The 19,275-nt window shown below is 41.9% G+C and overlaps 1 protein-coding gene across 1 annotated transcript in view; it reads left to right on the top strand.

Annotated features, from left to right (window-relative positions):
* The first annotated feature begins 13,538 nt into the window (after positions 1 to 13,538).
* NECTIN3 (nectin cell adhesion molecule 3) overlaps positions 13,539 to 19,275 on the top strand; it is a 61,425-nt gene continuing 55,688 nt past the window's right edge. Inside the window, exon 1 of the mRNA XM_039717889.1 lies at positions 13,539 to 13,990. Within this exon, the coding sequence (XP_039573823.1) occupies positions 13,783 to 13,990 (208 nt within the window). The 5' untranslated portion in view covers positions 13,539 to 13,782. The remainder of the gene's footprint in view (positions 13,991 to 19,275) is intronic.

Genomic DNA, 19,275 nt, shown 5'->3' with positions numbered 1-19,275 from the left:
ACTTCCAAAAGGTAGAGCTACTGTACTTCTTGTGCATGTGAGAAAACAAGTCACTTCTGGCAATTAGTGGAGCTGGTACTCCACTACAGAGCTGCTCAAAGATTCAGCACTGGGACACAGATGGCAAGAAATCCTGCAGCTGTTCTGAGTCTGGGTTGGTTGCAGCGTGGTGCCAACAACTGGCATTACAGCACAGCAGACAATGCACACAGCCAGCAGTGACCAGAGAGGGCTGTAGTCAGAAAGGGTGCAGCATCTCTTCCCTTTGCCTTGTAAACTGTAGCCTGTTTTCACTTTCACACACTTCTCACTTTCCTTTTCATGCCTGTGCAGAGGACACTGAGGTTGTCTCCAGTCATGTAAAGTCTGCTCAGATGCAAACTTCATACATAAATGACTTGCAAAAATTGTGATGACTCTCGGTCCACAATATAATCCTAAAACTTCCCTTTCCCTAATTTACATGTCTATAATGCCAGTGCCTGCACCTGAGCTAGTTAGTTCAGCTTTTCTAGTTGCCCAAACTTAGAAGCAAGCACTTTCAAAGGTATGTTCATTCTACTTTATTTTGATTGTCCATTTAGGATGAAATGCACTGCACCACAGTTTTTTCACACATTTTTCATAAGATTAATCTATGTTTTTCAAGTCAAAGAACACCTTGTAAAAGACACTTCCTCTAGTCGTCCATAGATTCATCCTAAGCCTCAGTCTTTATGTACAATCCATGTGACTGTTTAATAATCTTAGCTGTGTTTTTCCTATTCTGCTGTGAAATTTTTATTCTGGAGGGTTATGACGGGAGAAGGGAGGCACTCGTTGTTAAATTACAAAACCTTTTAAGAAGCTATCAACTGTTAAAAAGCTTCCACAAAGCCATGTGATATACCTTCAAGGAAGGTTGCCTTAATCATCTGAACAGGCAGTTAGCCATAAACTGTGGCTGCACTGCCAAGCACCTTTACAAGGTCTCTTAGTGGCAACTGGATGTGCTACAGAGATGCAGTCCATGGGTGGGCAAGTGCAGTTTCCCTAACTCTGTGCTGTGCTTTTCTCCTGGAAGAAAGGTCTGTCTCAGCCATTCAGAGGCCGAAAGTGGATCTGTTGTATTGCTCGGGTTCTGTCCATTAATTACCCTGAGAATTAAGTTTAAGGCCTTCAACTGACTTTGGGAACGGTCTGGAGCCAAAAGAAGGAGAGTGGCATGAACCTCGCTTTTGCAAATGTCTGAAGCTAGTCAGCTACACTTTACAACACATGAATTTGTCATCTTCACCTACACCTGCAGATTCTGTGAATTATAGTTACTCTGCATGGAGACAAACAATGTAGAAAACATTGTTCTATTTGTTAATTAGTCCCATGAATTTTTGCTCATATAAAATATCAGAAAGTTACACATTTGCACCTACAGGGGTATATTAATATCATTACTTATCTATTCTGAATGAATCTAATTAAAATTCAGCTGAATTTTACATAGAGAGCAACAAAGTTCTTTTTGTTAGCAGGAGAGCTGGTTTTGAATGTTCACATTCCTGTTTGGAGGGATCTATGGGTAGTCTGGAATCCTAACACAGGGAGTATGTTGTAGAAAATAGCTGACTGCCTGATTGAGTCAAAAAGTAGCTGCTGCTGCAGTAAATCTCTGTCATAGTTTAGCATAAAGGCATATCTAAATGGAGAAACAGAGCCTTGCATTTTAGAAGCATATATGAGAAATGAAAGTGTCACAGGTGACAAAAAATGGCTATTTCACCTGGGAAGGGATATATATATAAAATCAAAACATACCATGAAATTTGAATCTCTGATACATTTCAAAATGAGGGGAAACATAGCAGATTAATGTTGTTTGTACATTTTCAGCAATCCTGCAGTCACCTTGTACTTAACATTAGCCGTGAAATGACAGCAGAATCAAACTCAGTAAATATTTATTTAGCCCTAAGGTATTAAGACTAATCCCTTCTGTTTCCCTCTCTATTGTTCTTTCACACAAATGTGAAAAAGCTGGCACATGCAAACTTTAATTCACTAGTGGTAAACTAAGGGGATATAGAGCTATTTTAACTTACAGAGGTACTTGCATAAGCAGTTACAAAATCATTACAGTGTTGCTGCAATGTAGGAGAAAAGGTTTAAACTTTGTAGTGTGGTGGATCTTAACTGACTGGTGGATCAGAGGTTTTCTGTACAAAGAAACCACATCATTTCATGAGGAGAATTTTGTGCTGAGGATTTCTGTGCTGCAACCAGGAGCTGGCAGATGCTTGTTGGGGTTTTACTGGATCAGCTTTACATCAGTTAAAAAAAAAAAAAAAAAAAAAAGTGAAAGAACACGGTCCAAACCCTTTTTGTCTTTTGCATCAGCACAGCTTTTTTAATAGTTAACACTTGTGCACCCTGGAATTGTGCCACGTTTCCTAACTCTTCTCTGCCCATTTTATGAGCCCTGCATTCCATGCCAAAGCTCTGAAGCTGGGGTCTGGTGTGCTCCAAACTCATCTTCTAGATCCTCACTTCTGAGTGCTGTGAACTTTCTGCTTGTGCAGCTATTCCATTCTGTTTCTTCAGCAGATCTCCATGAATTCAGGAAATACAGCAAGCTCGCGCCTCCCCTGATATCTGTCTGTGCATGATGGCTGCAAGACAGTTTTTCAATGAACACTGTGGGCTCTGGATGAGCTTCTTACCACGGCAGGGAAAGCAGCCTGGTCATACCCTGTACTTCTTTCAAAGGACAGTTTGAATTAAGCCAGGCCTACCTGCAATCCTGACCTCATTCCCTGCTCTAACATACTTCAGCTCTGAGGACCATGTGAATGCTCATGCATTCACACATGGTCTAGATACCTTTAGCCCATTGTGTTACCTGTGAACAGTGAAAAAACAAATTAATTGCATTGTCACACACTTATGAGGTGTTTTTTTTCTTCCAAAATGTAATTGGGTCTAAACTGATAGCCATACACTGGGTTATTGATGCCTACAATTTTTACTAATACAGTAGAGCAAATTATGATTCTACTTAGTTCAATAATTGCAATAAAATATTGAAAAATCTTCCACATTGAACTAGAAATTGACTTATTCTGTGTATTTTTCATTGTAATGCTGCATTTTATTCCCACATTATGTGCCTCTAATTATTTTGTCTTTGAAAAATATAGACCACTTGCCAATAAAAAATGTTGTTTGAAAGAAGAAACCCAAAATGATTCATTAAAATATGTCAAAATAAGCAGTTGGTTATTTTAAATGAAACATTTCAGATCTTTTTACACTGCTTCCATATTTTTTCAGCTGTAATTATTTGCCAAATTACATTCATTGATGTGAACAATTTTGGTCACTTTAAAACTGTACTTTCAGTGACTTTCATAGTAATTGAAAAAAAATAAAACCTCTCCCTGCTGTTTTAAAGGATGTAAAATATTCTCTGCAAAATGGAGCAGGAACAATAGACACAGTCACAACAGCTGAATAAGAAACAATATTTCTGTTTCATGAAAGTAATCCAGTAGGCATTTTCCAACCTGTCTGCATTTAACAGTTGTGAGTGGTCTACAGCTATATCTAAAAGCTTTCTAGCACCTCACGTAAAACATTTTTTCATCTCCCAGGCTGAGGTTCCTCTCTTGCCTGAATTAGAGTCTGCATTTCAGCCTCAAATACATACCCCTGCATCAGTAATTTAGTGACTTCTTTCTTTATCAGGGCCCACACTGTCTTCTCTGTCTACTGAATATGTTTAATGTAATAAACACGATTTGGTAAATAGGAGTTTACATATTTCAGATAAGTTTTAGTCTTGGAGATTCTCATTCTCACCAGAAATTCCAGCTTTTTTGAAAATGGTGTGTACTGCCTTGTGAGAAAATCTGATTTGAGTTCACCTACATTTTCTGATTATAACATGAGATTTTGGTGTAATTTCCCAATTCACTGTAATCAAGTCAGAGCAATGCTTCTGTACTGCTGGGATTAACATACAGGTTGAATTCTACATGTGCCAGAGACATTACTTTGGTCATACCAGGCACATAAAATAAATCATATGCATAAGTCTTTGCAAGATCAGGTTACTTGTAAGAAAAGTTGCATCTAACACACTTATTTATATAAATACATTCATACACAGGTAGAAAGATGCAACATATGAGAATGATGGTTGGGTTGCCACTAGAATTCTATTTTGTGTAGAACACAAGAATTGTCCTTTCCAAGCCAGAGTTCTATGATTCTATGAATGTCAATTCTGAGATTATTAATAAGAATATTATCAATTAAGTCAGTCTGACTTTGGAAAAGCTTTTTTATTCATTCACCTTTCTGAGAAATTACGACCTTGATGGAGGTGCACCATGGACAATGGAATACAACCAACAAACAATGCAGCTAAAAATGTCTGTCAGGGTTTAGAATGAGTATTTTAGATCAGTCAGCCAAGAATCCTTAGAAATTTGATAACGATTGCCTATACATTTTGTGCTATCAAAATGTGAAACTTTTCTGTCCTGCAAAAATGTGCTTGGTTTCTCATTGAATAGCTACATGTTTTTGGGGGCTGTTGGCATTTATGCCTGAACACCGCCTCTCCCCAACACAATCTGTTAGAATCACTCTGTTACTGATATAACCACAAGTATTTATGCAGTTTATTTAAACCCCATGCTAAAAAAGCATTACACCATTATACATCTCATGACAAACCATTAATTTCTGATATGTTTAAAAGAGTCAGATTTGGGGTGCCAGGGATTCAGGATGACCAGGACTATCTGCTACTTCTCTGTATTTCCCATTTCACTTAGTGTTTCGTTTAATTGATTGCCAGCAGAGAAGAACATAACTGATTAAAAATAAAGAATCGTTAGAAATAACATAATATTTGCAGTTTGAAATGGGTAAGTTAAATCCAGCCCACTCAAGGCTAGTGGCAGTAGTCTATAGCGGAATACGTAATCTTCTCTGGAAATGCAGTTCATGAACTGGATGCTGCCCTTCCTGAAATGCACAAAATCATTTACACAACAGAACTGCAAATATTAACAAGTCTTTTGTGATCATATTATCATAAAAAGGTAAAAAATAAAGAAACTATGAGAAAAAAACTCCATGAAGTTCCATGCCCTGCAAAGCCATGAGGTAATGGCTTTTCTCAGATTTGTCATTCTAGGTGTCTCTGCCCCTGGCAGGGGGATTGGAACTAGGTGATCTGTAAGATTTTTTACAACCCAAACCTTTCTATAATTCTATGATTACATGATTCTGTGATTCCATGATTCACAGTTCCCATTGCCCCAAAAGTGAATATGGCCACCATCATGGTGTTTCACGATCAAGCAACTTCAGGAGAAAAATCTGAAGAACAGGATTTGTCAGGTTGGCATGGTTTTTCATGCTCATCGAACTGTCTAGAGAGCTTAGCTGAAGTAAAAAGTGAAGCAGCATAGCAGCTGGTGCAAAAAGATCCTTAAATGTTTGATAGACGATGTACATGAGAGAAAGCATTGTTCTGGCTGAGAGAGGGAGAATTACAACAAAGACCCCAATTTATTTTTGCCATTCTGCCCATTATACCTAGGATTACAGCAGAAAACAAAGAAATAATGGCGTTGTTTCTTTCAAGTGTAAAGTGTGACTGATTGCATTTTATTCTGCTTCATTCTTTCCACAGATTAAAGCCCAAAAGTGACTACTATGTTTTCACACCAAAATACAGATACATAAATAAATCACTAAATAAAACTGATCATCTGCTGCAGGACAGATGTTAACAAGCACTTGTGGTACAGAAGTGAAATTTATATTAAAAACATTTGCAAACAATCCTGTGACTGGCAAGCATCAAAACCCAAGAGATTCATATTTAATGTTGGTACTTTTCTCTAATTCAGATGCATTAAAAAAAGCGACACCATATGCTCAGGGGTGGGAACACGGTGGATATACCTCAGTGACATTATATAGAAACTACAATAAAATCACTGTTGAAGAATTATTCCCATATGACATGCTGTTGAATGTGCTTGGATGTAAAGGAACTGACAAAACATTGATAATTAAATATATAATTAGGTCTTAAAAGTTGCTGTTAAAGGATAGTATTGAGGATGCAATTAATTTTATGAGGCATTAGCAGGTGTCAGTTTGTGGGCAGAAGAAATATGTTTTACAGCCTGTGTTTCTCAAGGTATTTACATCTACATGTCACTTAGAGTGAATTTTCTTTTAAGTGGGTTCCTCTCATTCCTAAAGTCACACAGAAGTGTGTTCTACCAGTCACGCCTCTATTCCTCCTGGATCATGTCTGATAAAGGATGACATTAGAAGAATGTCAGGTGTTTCAGTTACTGTACACCACATGTAGCATATTCCTTTAAACTGATATATTTCATGTAAGTTGAAATGATGACTTTAGTATTTCTGTTACAGGATAGGTTGACTTGGATTACTTAATCCTTTCTGAGTGGATTGCTATAAATTAAGGGACAAAAACCTCAGGCCTCATGAACACTTAAATAAGGTGTAGGTGTACCCTTACTCCAACCTCCACCCCCACCAGTTAAATATTACAAATCCAAACCTCATTTTTGCAGAATCTGAAAACATTTGTGAATTTGGGACAGCTTCCAGAAGCTTGCAGAATGTATCATTCTGGAGGACTGCAACAAGGAAAAAGTAAATATTTCCGAAAGTAAACACTGATACTTCACATTTGAATTTTGCTTTTGTTTAATAACTGTCCTAACTTGAAGGGGTCAGAAATGTGTATAAAAGCCAAAATAAAATTGAGCAATTTTTTTTTTTGGCACAACTGTAATTACATCTTTCCCTGGATGACCAAATTAAAAAATCCTCTATTATGTGCTCTTAATCTACTAAGATTTTGAGTATGTTACATAATGATTTTGATCAGGAGGTGATTTCTTCATAAAATAGTTACATCATTGCAATTTAGGTGTAGTTATTCTTAGTAAAGGAACTTTTTTTCCCTCACAGGTATAAGGCTTTCTGCTTCCTCATAAATTCAGCTTTCTCATGTATTAAAGGGGTGCAAGATATTTACACAGACGAAGACTCCAGCCTCAGCGGTGCCTTTGTGTGTACCAGTGTTTCTTCTCTTGTGTGAAGAGACATCTTGGGATGCATCTCAGGTTAAAACAGAGTTTTTGAGGTTTTTGGTCTGCCTGTAACAGTATCTATTAAAAAAAGACGTGTAGAAATGAAGCACTCTTTGTACACAGAGAATTGTTTTTAAAGTTTCATAAGGTTCCTTCAGGTTTTTGGGGTATTTTTTCTGAAAGGATCAAGAAGTGTGTAGGTGCATTCTGGACTGCCCCTTTCAGGCTGAAAGTAGAAGGGGAAATTCAGAATTCAATTACATATGTAAAAGCACAAAAGTAAAGTGTAAAACTGTCTAAAATTAATATGCATTCCTCTTTGCCACTCAAAGTTTTAAAATACTTGAGCTGTGAGATAAAATGTGCCCAAAATAATTTGGAGACTGAAACCTTCACTTAGTTTCAGGCCAACATCAATTTTTATAGATACTCAAAAAAGGCAGAACAGAAAATGCAATGTACAGGCTTCATACAGTAGAAACCTACAGGTATAACAATGTGACCTTTTATTACTGAACCATGCTATGTTTCTATCTTATGCTGGTTTTTGAATTCATAGAAGTAGTTAAGATGGTTTCCAGAATCAAACATGGATGTAAGCAGCAGGAATACACCATGTTACTGCAATTATCTTGTGACTTTACCTTGATGCATCTTTCATACACTACATCTCCAAGCTGTATCCCTAAGGCACAGGCAGGCATAACCTTTGGATTCATGCACTTCACTTATCACACAGTGGAAAACCCACTGCATTTAACTATCAATCCACAGAGGAAAGGATGAGGGAAAAGAACCCAAAGTTTACACCATTTTTAGTACTTAAATCCTTGCAAAGATATGCTCATTACTAAGGGTAATAATAAGCATTCTCAAGGAAAATGAAAAGACTAAGGGAGGAGCAGTTGAGAAGATGAAGAGAGTAAGTCTAAAAAGAAAAGAGAGCAAGCTCCTCCAGGGAATTCTAAACCTGCTTCTACTCCCATAATTAAGTGAAGCTAGTGTAACAGTGCAGATACTAAAAATGAATAAATGTTCACATTAAAATGAATGTTAAAACTCTCTTTTCCTTTTCCTTGAATCAGAAACCAACCTCCTGCTGGGGCTGAGATCATGTCAGTGAATTGACATAATAAAAATATCACTGCAAAATGTATGTATGCTCTAAAAAATTGTGACCTCATTGAGTTATATATTTCTTTTTTGGAAGTCATCTTCTTTATGACACTGTAGAAAAGAAGACTGATTTTGGTTATCTCTAGTTGTGAGAGAAACGTCTGTGAAGATACCAATAATCCTCCTATAGAGCTGGACCAGGACCATCTTGGATAATCATCCCTCCTCCACCACTGTACCACAGGGTCTGCATGAAGGTCAGAGTCTCTCTCTGGTGCAAGGAAGTCAGCCAGACTGTGCAGGTGTGCCTGGAGGCGTGTTTGGCCACTGCAGAGACCATGCCAAGGGCAGGGAAGTGCCCTACAGGGATGTTCAACTGGTACAAGTAGACTGGCAACACCCTCAGCTTCTGGCTAATGGTGTTAGCCAGGGAGCAGCCCCAGGGTGAGCAACATCACTTAGCACTCTCCCTCTGCTGCACCAGCTACTCCCCAGCTGCAGACCAGGGCATGGCCCTTTGGGTTTCTTCCCCTCTTTCAACCTTCTAACCACACACCTGCCTTTAAAATGTCATAGTACCGTAACAAACCCTCACTCACGTTTTCTCTTTTTTCCTCTCTTCTCCACACATTCCCTTCACTTTTCTCCTTCTTGCCTTCCTGTGCTCTTTCTACTCATCTTAGGTATATAATGCTTGTGCCTAGAAAGGTTGTAGTTTTAGAAAAAAGTATGCAAATGGTGCATCTGTCCAAACAGTCATGTATGAATCAAGTATGTTTTGTATTTATTAGCATAAAATATCACACTTCAATAAAAATGCAAATAAATAAAGAAGAAGAAAGAAAGGCAAGAAAACAAGCATACAGAAGGAGAACAAGAGACTACAGTAAAGGGAAGCAGAGCAGAAAGAAAACAGGGAAGCACTGGCTTGCAAATATGCATCTGAGAGGAACCCTGAAGTTTTCTATTCTCTTTGTCAATGAGGTAAGTGGAGACAGATCTAACTGGAAAGTCTACCATTTCCTCACCTATTATTTTTTGTCTGCCAGAAATGTACGAGGAATTTACTTAGCTGGCTGTGAGTTTTAAATCTCTTGGCTGAGACAAAAGGAATCACAGTTGCACTGCATATTGGATGATACATACTCCTGATCATGGGTGTGAAACACAGTGCTGGAGAGTGATTATTGTCAGTAACTGCATTACTCTTTTGTGACAAAAAGCCTGAGGTCTGGAACTTTTCTGAGACACATCAAGAGCTTGACCACTCTGTGAGCAAGAGAACAAATTTTCTAGTTGTGCTTTGCAATGCAGAAGGAGTCAGACACTCATATTTATCCTTAAAGGGATAGTACTTGATTGAAACAAGATTTAAGTATGTCATCTTTAATAGGATTGGCAAATAGATTTTAAAAATATCATATACCATGCAACTGTATGTATATTACTCTTGGCTAAGCTTGTTCATGATTTAAATCAAAATATTATGATAGATATTTTATGAGGTGACAACAGAGATTGTTTTTCATTATACTGTATACAAAGAGTGGGAAACATGAGAATAATCCATCTTTATAATATATTCCTAATTTTAATCATTTGTGCATAACAGACATGGTTATAGAGCATCCTTCCCCCAAAAATTCCTCAGTGTATCCAACAGTATTAAAACCACATTCTACTAGTGGTAAGGCAAACTGTGTGCTGTGGGGTGTTGTCTGAGCCCTTCCCAAACGCATCCATGGATGATCAGAGCAAGGAGTCCACCACTGGGTCAGGAAATGTATGCACATAAATATGCAGACCATGTCCTTTGGTCTTGCTGGCACTGCTGTCAGTCATGCCTGCTGCACAGAGATGTTTTTCCATTGCTTTCTAGACAAGGAATTGGACAGGCACCTTTCTCCATACAGCACAGAAAACAACCCCTCAGGCAGCAGTTTTGCTGAGGCAAACCCAGAGACAATTACTCTGACTTCAGCTGGAGGCATGATGTAGAAGCACAACCACCTGTTAGCAAATCACAGAAACTCCGTGCAATAACAGGCTAAATACCTCACCCAGCTGGAAGCACATGAAAAAAAAAGCGGCAGGTTTTTGTTGGGGTTGGTTTGGTGCAGTTTTATTTTAAAGGGTCATAACGGGTGGTGGTGCGCAAGCATCACCAGGGAGGCCCCGTCCCATCCGTTGGAATGGAGACGAGAGTGTTGAGAAAAGCACATTGTTCTGCTACAAATCTATTTGCCCATTCCCACTGAAGTGAATAGCCCTTCATTCCAGTGGGAATTTGTGCCGTCACTTCAAATGTTATGCATATAAGTTAATTTCACACTGCTTCAGGACTTTGTTTTCAAACTACCAAAAGGGTTAAGAACTCAGAAGGAAACACTTGCCAAACTCCCCAGTCAAAACTAAGGGTAAGGGATTTTTATTTTTTTTTTGCATGCAGGGAAGGGCAGGTGGGTGAACAATGGCCAGAAAGAGAGGGAAATAGGGACTGGAAATCAAGTACAGTCTTTTGTATTTCTACAGCTCAAAGATGCTTTGGAACAGGACTGCTGCCAACTGTAGAAAAGCATCTTTTTATGGAAAAAATATGCCAGTGACAACAGATTGACAAGAACTGAGGCAGTGTGTCCTATACATATACACATTTATTCCATATTATGCAAGATTGTTTGCAGCATCATGCCTTCAGGAGTGTTCTAAGCATTGAGGAGCCAAAATTAGACTTGATATCATGAAGTCAAATTTCCTTTTGTACCACAAACTCCCCAGGATGCTTGATTACAACAGTGCTGAATCTGGCACTGGAAGATCTTACCTACAGACTGGGCACAGTACTGCTTAAATATGACAAAGCAAATACATTTGTTTCCTTAGCCTGCATGAATTGATGTTTGGTGCTGGACCTTCAAACCATTTTCTTTTAAAGAGACTTAATGCTTTTTGTTGTTTTGGAATGAGAAGGAATAAAAATATAGCAGATGGCAATTTGAATATACTTGTCACAAACGGGATTTTAAGATTGCACTCTCAATTACACTACGACCTCATTATATTTCCTACCTATCCTAGGAATGCCTTAAACTTGGTGTAAATGTAATTATGAAAGGTAATTTGTTTCGACTGCTAACTATAAAATGGGATTTATCTGTATACGACTCGTCTACACAGGGAAATGGAATAATTACACCCAATCTACCTGTGATGTTACATCAGCAAAGCCATAACAGTATAAATTATTCTGCCACAATTATGCTCATTAGTTTTCCCGGGTAAAAAGGCTCTTATCACAAATAAAAATGGGTCTCTAATGATTAATTCAGTATTATATTTATCCAGGTTTATTGGCATGGGGGAATACATTGGTTACCATGGAATCAAAAGGCAGAGTCTAACAGCAGAGTAAAGGACTAGGCATCAAAAGTATCAGCAGAGTGAGAAACCATCTTTTAAACAAAAGGTTTGCCATATGAATACGTCTGTGAACCTTTGGACAGCATCCTGTGTACCACCTGAGCAACTCCACATCCCTACTGCAAACTGGAATGAGTACAGTTTTGCACAGGCTAAGGATTAGACTGGCAAAATTACACTGATTTCATAAAACTTTAAGTCCTTTCAGTTATGTTAGCTTTCACAGTAAAATGTTGAGGAATGTCCAACATCCATCATAGCCAGCAATTTGCTTGTAGTAACTCTTCGCCTGAATTCTGTTTTGTTTCACAGTTACAAATTAATGAGGCCAGTTAATTGGCAAGCAGTGCGGCTGAAGACAGAATGAATATACTATTGTGAGTATCTGATAAACTTAGCCAAACATATCTTTGAGACAAACTGCTCTTCATGTCCACCGTGGAAAGAAATCAGCAAATATTTTGGGGAATATGTGGTACTTATGTGAAACCACTCGCCACAGATGTTTCAGCAGCAAATACGGTATTTATAGCTATTCAGTTTTTTACTTGAGGTTTTGCAAGGATAGCACATCTGAAACGAAAAAGAACATCTAGACTGTAAAGAGGCAAGACTCTCAAGCCACTTTTAAAGTTCTGTATTTTGCTGTTGAAAAAATCTCATCTGGGGATACACCCATTGACACCATACCCACAAAACTGACGATCAGCACCGACATGCATAGAAGAAACTCCATGTCTTAGAAAAGTCACCCTTAGTTTTGTGACCTGGTTATAGACTGCTCTAATTCTCAGACAGCCCTCAGCTGGACCCCAGGGACCTCGGGCAGAGGCACGAATTCCCTCTTCACTTCGAGCGGCCACTTCGCCCTGACAATACTCGGAGCATCGGTCTCCGCCCGTGGCTGGGGCACCATCGCTCCCTGCGGGGCAGCGGGTCGGTGCCAGCGTTTCCCAGAGCGAAGCTATTTGCTGTGCCACAGCCAAGAATCCCCGCAGGCATGAGCGTGACAGAAGCGCTGCCTGCTGCCCCCGGACCCCTGCCGGCCCCTCCGCGCAGGCTGCACAGGGCCGTATTTGGTTTTCCTCGGCGAGCTCTGCACAGGGCTCGCTCTGCTCCCAGATGGTTTCAGACCTTCGGATCCTGCCACCTCGGCGGACTCGGCACCACCTCCCCGAGGGCCGCCCAGCCGCCGCCCCGAGCCCCGTCGGGAGGCGCTGCGGCAGTGCAGCCCCTGCCCGGCCCTCGCTGCGCGACACGCACCGCACGGGGCTCTGCCAAGGGCGGCGTGAGCGACGCGAGGACAACGCCGCTAAAGTTTATTGTTGGCAAAGCCAGCGGGCTGGGCGGCACGCCAGCGGCCCCGGAGCGGGGCTCCAGCCCAGCGACCAGCCGCCCCCGCCGAGGAGGAACCGGCCCCCCGCGACCGTCCGAGAGCGGCCCCGGCCGGACATCCCGGCTCTCGGGAACGCCCTCGCCCCGTGTCTGGCAGAGAGAGGGCTGCGGTCGCTCCCCCACCGCTCCCCGCCCGGGGCGAGGGCTGCTAGCCGATGCCCAGCCCGCGGGACAGTGGCTGCCCAGGCCGCCCCGGCCCGGCGGCGGGGAGCGGGGGCCACAGGAGCCTCAGGGGCGGCGGCGAAAGCGGATCACGAGCGCAGAGCCCGCCCGGGCGGGCGCCCCCGACCGTGCTCGGGCGGCGGCGGCTGGAGGGGCGGGCCGGGATGTACCAAAAGCCCCCCAGGGGAGGACGCCGTGACGCCCCCTCCCACCAGCCTCCCGCGGCGCCCTCGATCCCAACGGGAAACCACCCGATGCGCCGGGTGCGTCTGCGGGTCCCACAGTGCGGAGCGGGAAAGGCGGGGGCGAGGCGACTCGCCCGGGGCGGCGGAGAGGTGGTGGGGGTCGCGGTAGAGGCGCCTGGCACACGCGTCCCGCCTTCCCCTGATCCCCCCTTCCCTGCGGCGGGTGGTGCGGCCCGCTCTCAGAGGGCGGGAGCGCCGGCCCCGCCCCGCTCAGTGACACAGGCTCCGTGTGGGGAGGCGCCGGCGGCGCGGGCAGCATCGGGTGGGACTGACCGGGCGTCGTAGCGGCGGCGACTGCGAGCCGAGCCCGGAGCATGGCAGGGGCTGGAGCCGCTGCAGAGGCTGCTGCTGGTGCTTTCCCTGCTTCGCCGCCTCCTCCCACCCGTCGGGAACTTTTCCTAGCGGCTGGTGGCGGTGCCTCCCCCCGGTTGTGGCAGCGGCGGCGGCGGTTGCTGCGTTCGGCGGTGCCGCCTGGGCCGGGGCTGGGGCTCCTGGGACTGGTTTTCTCTCGTTTCTGCTGCAGTAAGTGGAACTTTTCCCCTTGGCGGACAGGCGAGGGGGCGGGTGGAGGAAGAGGAGGAGAGAAACCCGAGCCCCGGCATCGCCGGGGGACGCGGCCGAGTTGAGGGAAACTTTGTGCGGCGCCCGGCGGCGGGGAGGGGCGGCGGGGGCCGCCGGCCGCCCTGCGCGGGGGGAACCGGGCAGGACGTGGCTGGGATGGCGGAGGAGGGCGGGATGCGAGGCGGCTCCGAACCGGTGCCCGCACCGCAGAGACCTACGGACTCTTTCCTCCGGGAACATCCGCTGCGGCCGCGGTCGGGAGAGCGGGTGTCCCGGGAGGCCAGGTTTCCCTGGCAGTCGGGCTGGGGTGGCCGCGGCCCGGGTGGGGCAGCAGGAAAAGTTTATTCTCCGTGGCTGGGGCTTCCCCCGGCGGACGGCAGCTTATCCGCTGTAATTCCCGTCCTGAGCGGCGGGATTTTGCTTGTTTGCGGGAATTCACGGGTGACTTCCCCCCCTTCTCCTTTCCCATCCTGTAGGAAGGACAGAAGGGTCTTGGTGTTTTATGCGGGTGCGCCTGGGGGCAGGAATGGTACGCGCTTTGCCTGAGGCGGCGTGGGCTCGTGTCGTTGTTCCCTCTCACTGAGGGCGAAACCCGTGCTGGTTTCGGTGCTGGGATCGAGTGCTGGCTCTACATCACCCATATCCTGAGCAGCTGCTGCCGGGGGCGATGCGGCCCCGCCGGCCTTGGCGTGACCGCCTGCAGGAAAATGCCATCACCTACCCCCCCTTCTCGTTCATCTTCCTGTGGGGAACAAACAAGCGACGTAACAGTTGGAAACTGAGCAGGAATTTATTTATTTGTTTGATTGTGTTGTACTGCATGCGGTGTAGTGTGCGTAGTGTCATTTTTTTTTACAGCAGTGGAAGATGAGAGGGATTAAAAGTAGACTTGGACAAGAGCAAATCGAAAACCCTCATCCTGCCGGTGTATTCCCAATGCAGTGATGAACAGTTGGCAAGGATATTTTATTATAGGAGACGCTGTGTCCCTTCCCTCTTTAATGAAGGAGAAACAAGTTAGAGGAGGTAGTCTCTGGAGGTTCATATGATAAAAATACTCAAGAACGAGCAAGCCGTAAAACACTTGTGTAGTATCTGAGAAATGCTTTCTCAGGAAGGGAGTTGAGGCGCTGTAGGATTGTGCCTCGTGCATGTAGTAGTCTCCCCCCTCTGGCAATGATGTAGCTTTCGAAAATGGTGATTGTTACTAAGTTTGTAAATACTGAGAAGGCATCACGTTTCAAACTTAAGGGCTTGAAGACTTAGTTTTCATATGGTTGGCAAACTTTTTGCACTAGCACTTTTCTCCCCTCCGTTTGTTCAGGGTTGTATCTGCTCTTTTGCTATTAAAAAAGTGAAGTTGCAGACTTGACATAACCTTGACAAGCTATTTTTATATATAAATGTGAAGTTAATAGTAACAATGAAGCTAAGAGCATCCATGCCTAGTTTCATGCAGCAACTCGATCATTTTAGTCTTGATGAGTGTAATTCGGGTTGTCAGTCTTCCTGGATTCTTTTTTTTTTGTATAAGTGAGCTTGACTGATAACTCTTCAGAACATCAGCCAGAAGTGGCAATGTTGTGTTGAAATAATTTTGTTCTTCGAGCACAAAGTTTTGAAGTATAATCTCTGGATAAAACGGAAAACTTGAAAACTGCTACAGACTTTTGGACTTGGAGGTAATCGTCAGGGGAAGAGGTTTTTTGTCAATATCTTAGGTTTTAGTTTTCTTTTCACCTTGAAATTGCACACAGTTGTTTTCATTGTTAACACAGTAACAGTTGACTATGAAGGAAAAATATTAATACTGTGGCTCTTAAGAGTGCTCTTAAATATATTTTGAGCATGTTTACATGCTGATGGCACCCAAAACTTATTACTTTTGGTTGCCTTTTGTCCTGCTGCTCAGCCAATTCTGATAATGCTAGCAAAAGTAAGATTTGAAAATGCTACCACAAATGATCCCAGTCCTAGTAGAATAAGGTCATTACAAAACCAAATCAATTTTTATCCAATAATTTTGATTGACAGAAATGATTATTTGAGCTATAATTCCTCAGACAAATATTGAAAAAACCTCTCAGCGCTCACATCAAAAAGCTGAAGGGGGAAAGAGAAAATATATCAGCAATCTGAAATAACAGCAGCTTTTCTGTTTTTGAGTAAATATAGACCTGCTTTAATAAATGCTGCTTCTTTTATAAAAGAAAGATTACTGGCTTCAGGTTATACGTACAAGTACTTCTTCTGCTTCCCTGTGAAACAGTGCACAATGCAACAAAGTGCATACTAAACTTATATGGTCAAACTAGTGTAACCTTGAACTAGGGGACATGTATGGCATCTGTAGAAGCATCATCATAACCTTTAATCTATAGAGTAACTTATTTTGCAAAGTAGCAAATTATTTTTCAGCTGTGCTGTAAATGAGGACCTGTGTGCTACTAAATAACAAATTCCGCATAATTCCTGTGTCTCATTTGTTTGCACACAGTGAAAAATTTTTTGCAAATATTTTTTGAATGTAAGCTTGAATTAAAAATAAGCAGAACATAAAGGGAGGCGAATAGAAGTATGTTCAAGATGCATTTTTAAATATTTTGTTGAAGAAATAATTTTTTTTCAATTTAAATTGCTGGTTGTGTTAAACTTCTCAGTAAGGCTAGACAAAGAAGTATACATATGTCTTCTAAGATCCCAATGATTTTTTTTTTCTTACAGGAGCCTGGAACACAGAACTCCAGACTGGTAGTAGAGCTGGAAGAATTGGTTTATAAAGGTGTAGATAATATAAGAGTGCATTGTAACATATACAAAAATAATTTTTAAAAGAGAAAATCCCCAAGTAATTATTGATGAGAACAATCTGGCTAGAAATGTTTTTACTAATTTTTCAGGTGAAGTCACAGCAAATTAGAATATCAAGCAAAGCAGGTGACCAACTTGGAAATGGGATGGTGTAGTAGAGTGAACAGAAAGACAACAGAATGTGGGGTTTTTTTTCTCATTTTATGTTAATAGTTTAGAAATCCATGTCTAAATATACATTTATTTTTTGAAAATTGTATGGAAATGAATGCCCACTTGAACAGGTGTTTGGTGAAGCAATATGACAGCAGCAAAGGAAGGAATAGGAATTCTGTAGAAGGTATTTGAAAAGTTGGAATGAAATAGTGGTGACCCATGTCGTAGGTTGGGCAGTGTATAAAGCTGCTGTGTGAAAAAACAGAGCAGCTGCACTGGTAAGAACAGCAGATAGGAGAATTTGAATCTGGATTGTTTGATAGTTAACAGAAAAATCTTTTTAAGTGGCCAGAAGTTTGTCCAGCCTGTACTTGAGGATAACTCGTTGCAATATGAGGTGTGATCTTTTGAAAGAATTTTTAGCTGTTTCATTGTGGTATGCCTGTCATTTTCCATGTTACTGTTACACGGTGATGCTTTTGGTGTGCGAGAACTCCCATATACATGGAAATGAAGTACAACGTTATTTGAGTTAGGGTCTGAATGCTTGGAGTATCATAAAATAATTGTGATGGTTGTTTATCCACTTGGTCTACATAAGTGTAAAGTAGTAATTTGATTTAAACAGTGTTTCTCTCTTGCCTTCTTAAACAACTTACTTTATGTCATGGGGTATGCATTCTTTTTGATAGTGAAAAAAAGGTAGTTCTAGCAGGGTTTACTTTTTGTGAGATAGAGAGTCAAATATCCTGTTTAGAAATATGGTCAAGTCTAGGTTGTTTTCTTTCTGATCCGTTTTATGTAGTATTGCTGACAGGGTGATATTCAGAAACAAAGGACTGTTCTGTAGCAGGAGAAGCAAAAATATGTAAACTTTGTAGACTACCTGTAGCAGCTGATTACCCTTCAGGTGATGGTAGTAGAGCTTTTAAGGTAGGCACAACCTGATGTAGAGAAGGGAAAGTTGCATCTGATGTGAGAAGGGAAAAGGAGTTAGGAGCATGTTGCTTCAGAAAGCAGTGTGTGGCGTTACTGAGTGGAGCATTTGTGGAGCTCAAAGGAAAAATAAGTTGGAAACTCTAGAATCAAAAGTCTGAATTCTAATTTGTAGAAACCCAGTCCAGATTGAATGAAAGTAAGAGAAGAATAAAATCTAGTACAAAAGAAAATTTTGCTAAGTAGCAGTTACCTGCAGTGCTGTTGGTAAATGTCCTTTTTTTGGTGTTGGTTATCTCTTGAAGAGCAATAAACTTTGCATCTGGTGTTACACCAGCCTGTGGCTGTGGAGGTGACCTGCCTCACTGCTGTGTCGCTGAATTCAGCTTTGTCCAAACAACTCTTTATCAGAAGGTACAGCTGCAGACTGCTTGCATATGTGCACAAGGAAGTGAGAGTACTGAGATTGTGTGTGTTATCTGCTTGCTCTGGAGCCCTGTACACTGCCTCTTAAAGGTGGCTCTGTGATGACAAATTGTGTTTGTACTTCTTGTTTCCAGCTTTGAATGAATGTGTTCTATTGGATGAGGATTATTGGAACTTTGGTTGATTGTTTGGTTGGTTTTTTAATCCTGATGACTTCTGTTTTGATTGGTGTGTGGATTGTTATGCAGAAATTTCTGTCAGGAATTTTCTAAAGCAACTGATAGTTGGAAGTGAGTGACCAGATTTGCTAAGTGAAAAATACGTATAGGTGCAATTATTTAATTATTATTACTTTGTTATGCCACGTGTTCTTGGGTTTTGTGGTTCTTAGAGGTGGAGGTATATATAGTCTTTAAAGGTGCCTTTAACCAAAAATCTTTTGTGTTTCTGTGGTTTGTTTTTGGTAGGGTTAGTCTGTCTAAAACAAGGTTTTTGAGCAGTACTTATTTGGAGGGTAGTTTTGTTCCATGCCTCAGAGTTCATAGGTGTCTGAAATGCAGCAATATATTTTTATTGACAGGATGGAGATTATGAATTTTTGATTAGGCATGAAATAGGTTGATTAAGCTTTCTTGTTAAAGGTAAATGGATCATTAGTATTATTCTTTATTCCTGGTTAGAAAGCTGAAGGATTGCCTAGAAAATACTATCATCTGAATATGGGGTGAAATCACAAGAAAGGTGAGAATTGCTGAATATGGAAAAAAAATGCAAGGAAATATGAGAAGCAAATAAAGAGTGACTTGTGCAGCAAAGGGTGTGTCAGGGGAAATAATTACTGTGTTTCTGTCTTTGTGGTGGGGAGAGATGGTAAAGTCATTGGGTTGTCTTACTCTGCTGCATGGCCTGGATGGTGA

This window comes from Passer montanus, unplaced genomic scaffold (genome assembly GCF_014805655.1).
Source record: "Passer montanus isolate IOZ18808 unplaced genomic scaffold, ASM1480565v1 scaffold39, whole genome shotgun sequence".
NCBI classification, from domain to species: domain Eukaryota; kingdom Metazoa; phylum Chordata; class Aves; order Passeriformes; family Passeridae; genus Passer; species Passer montanus.
The sequence above is the reverse complement of the archived record's forward strand: the minus strand, read 5'-3'. Positions and strand labels throughout refer to the sequence as shown.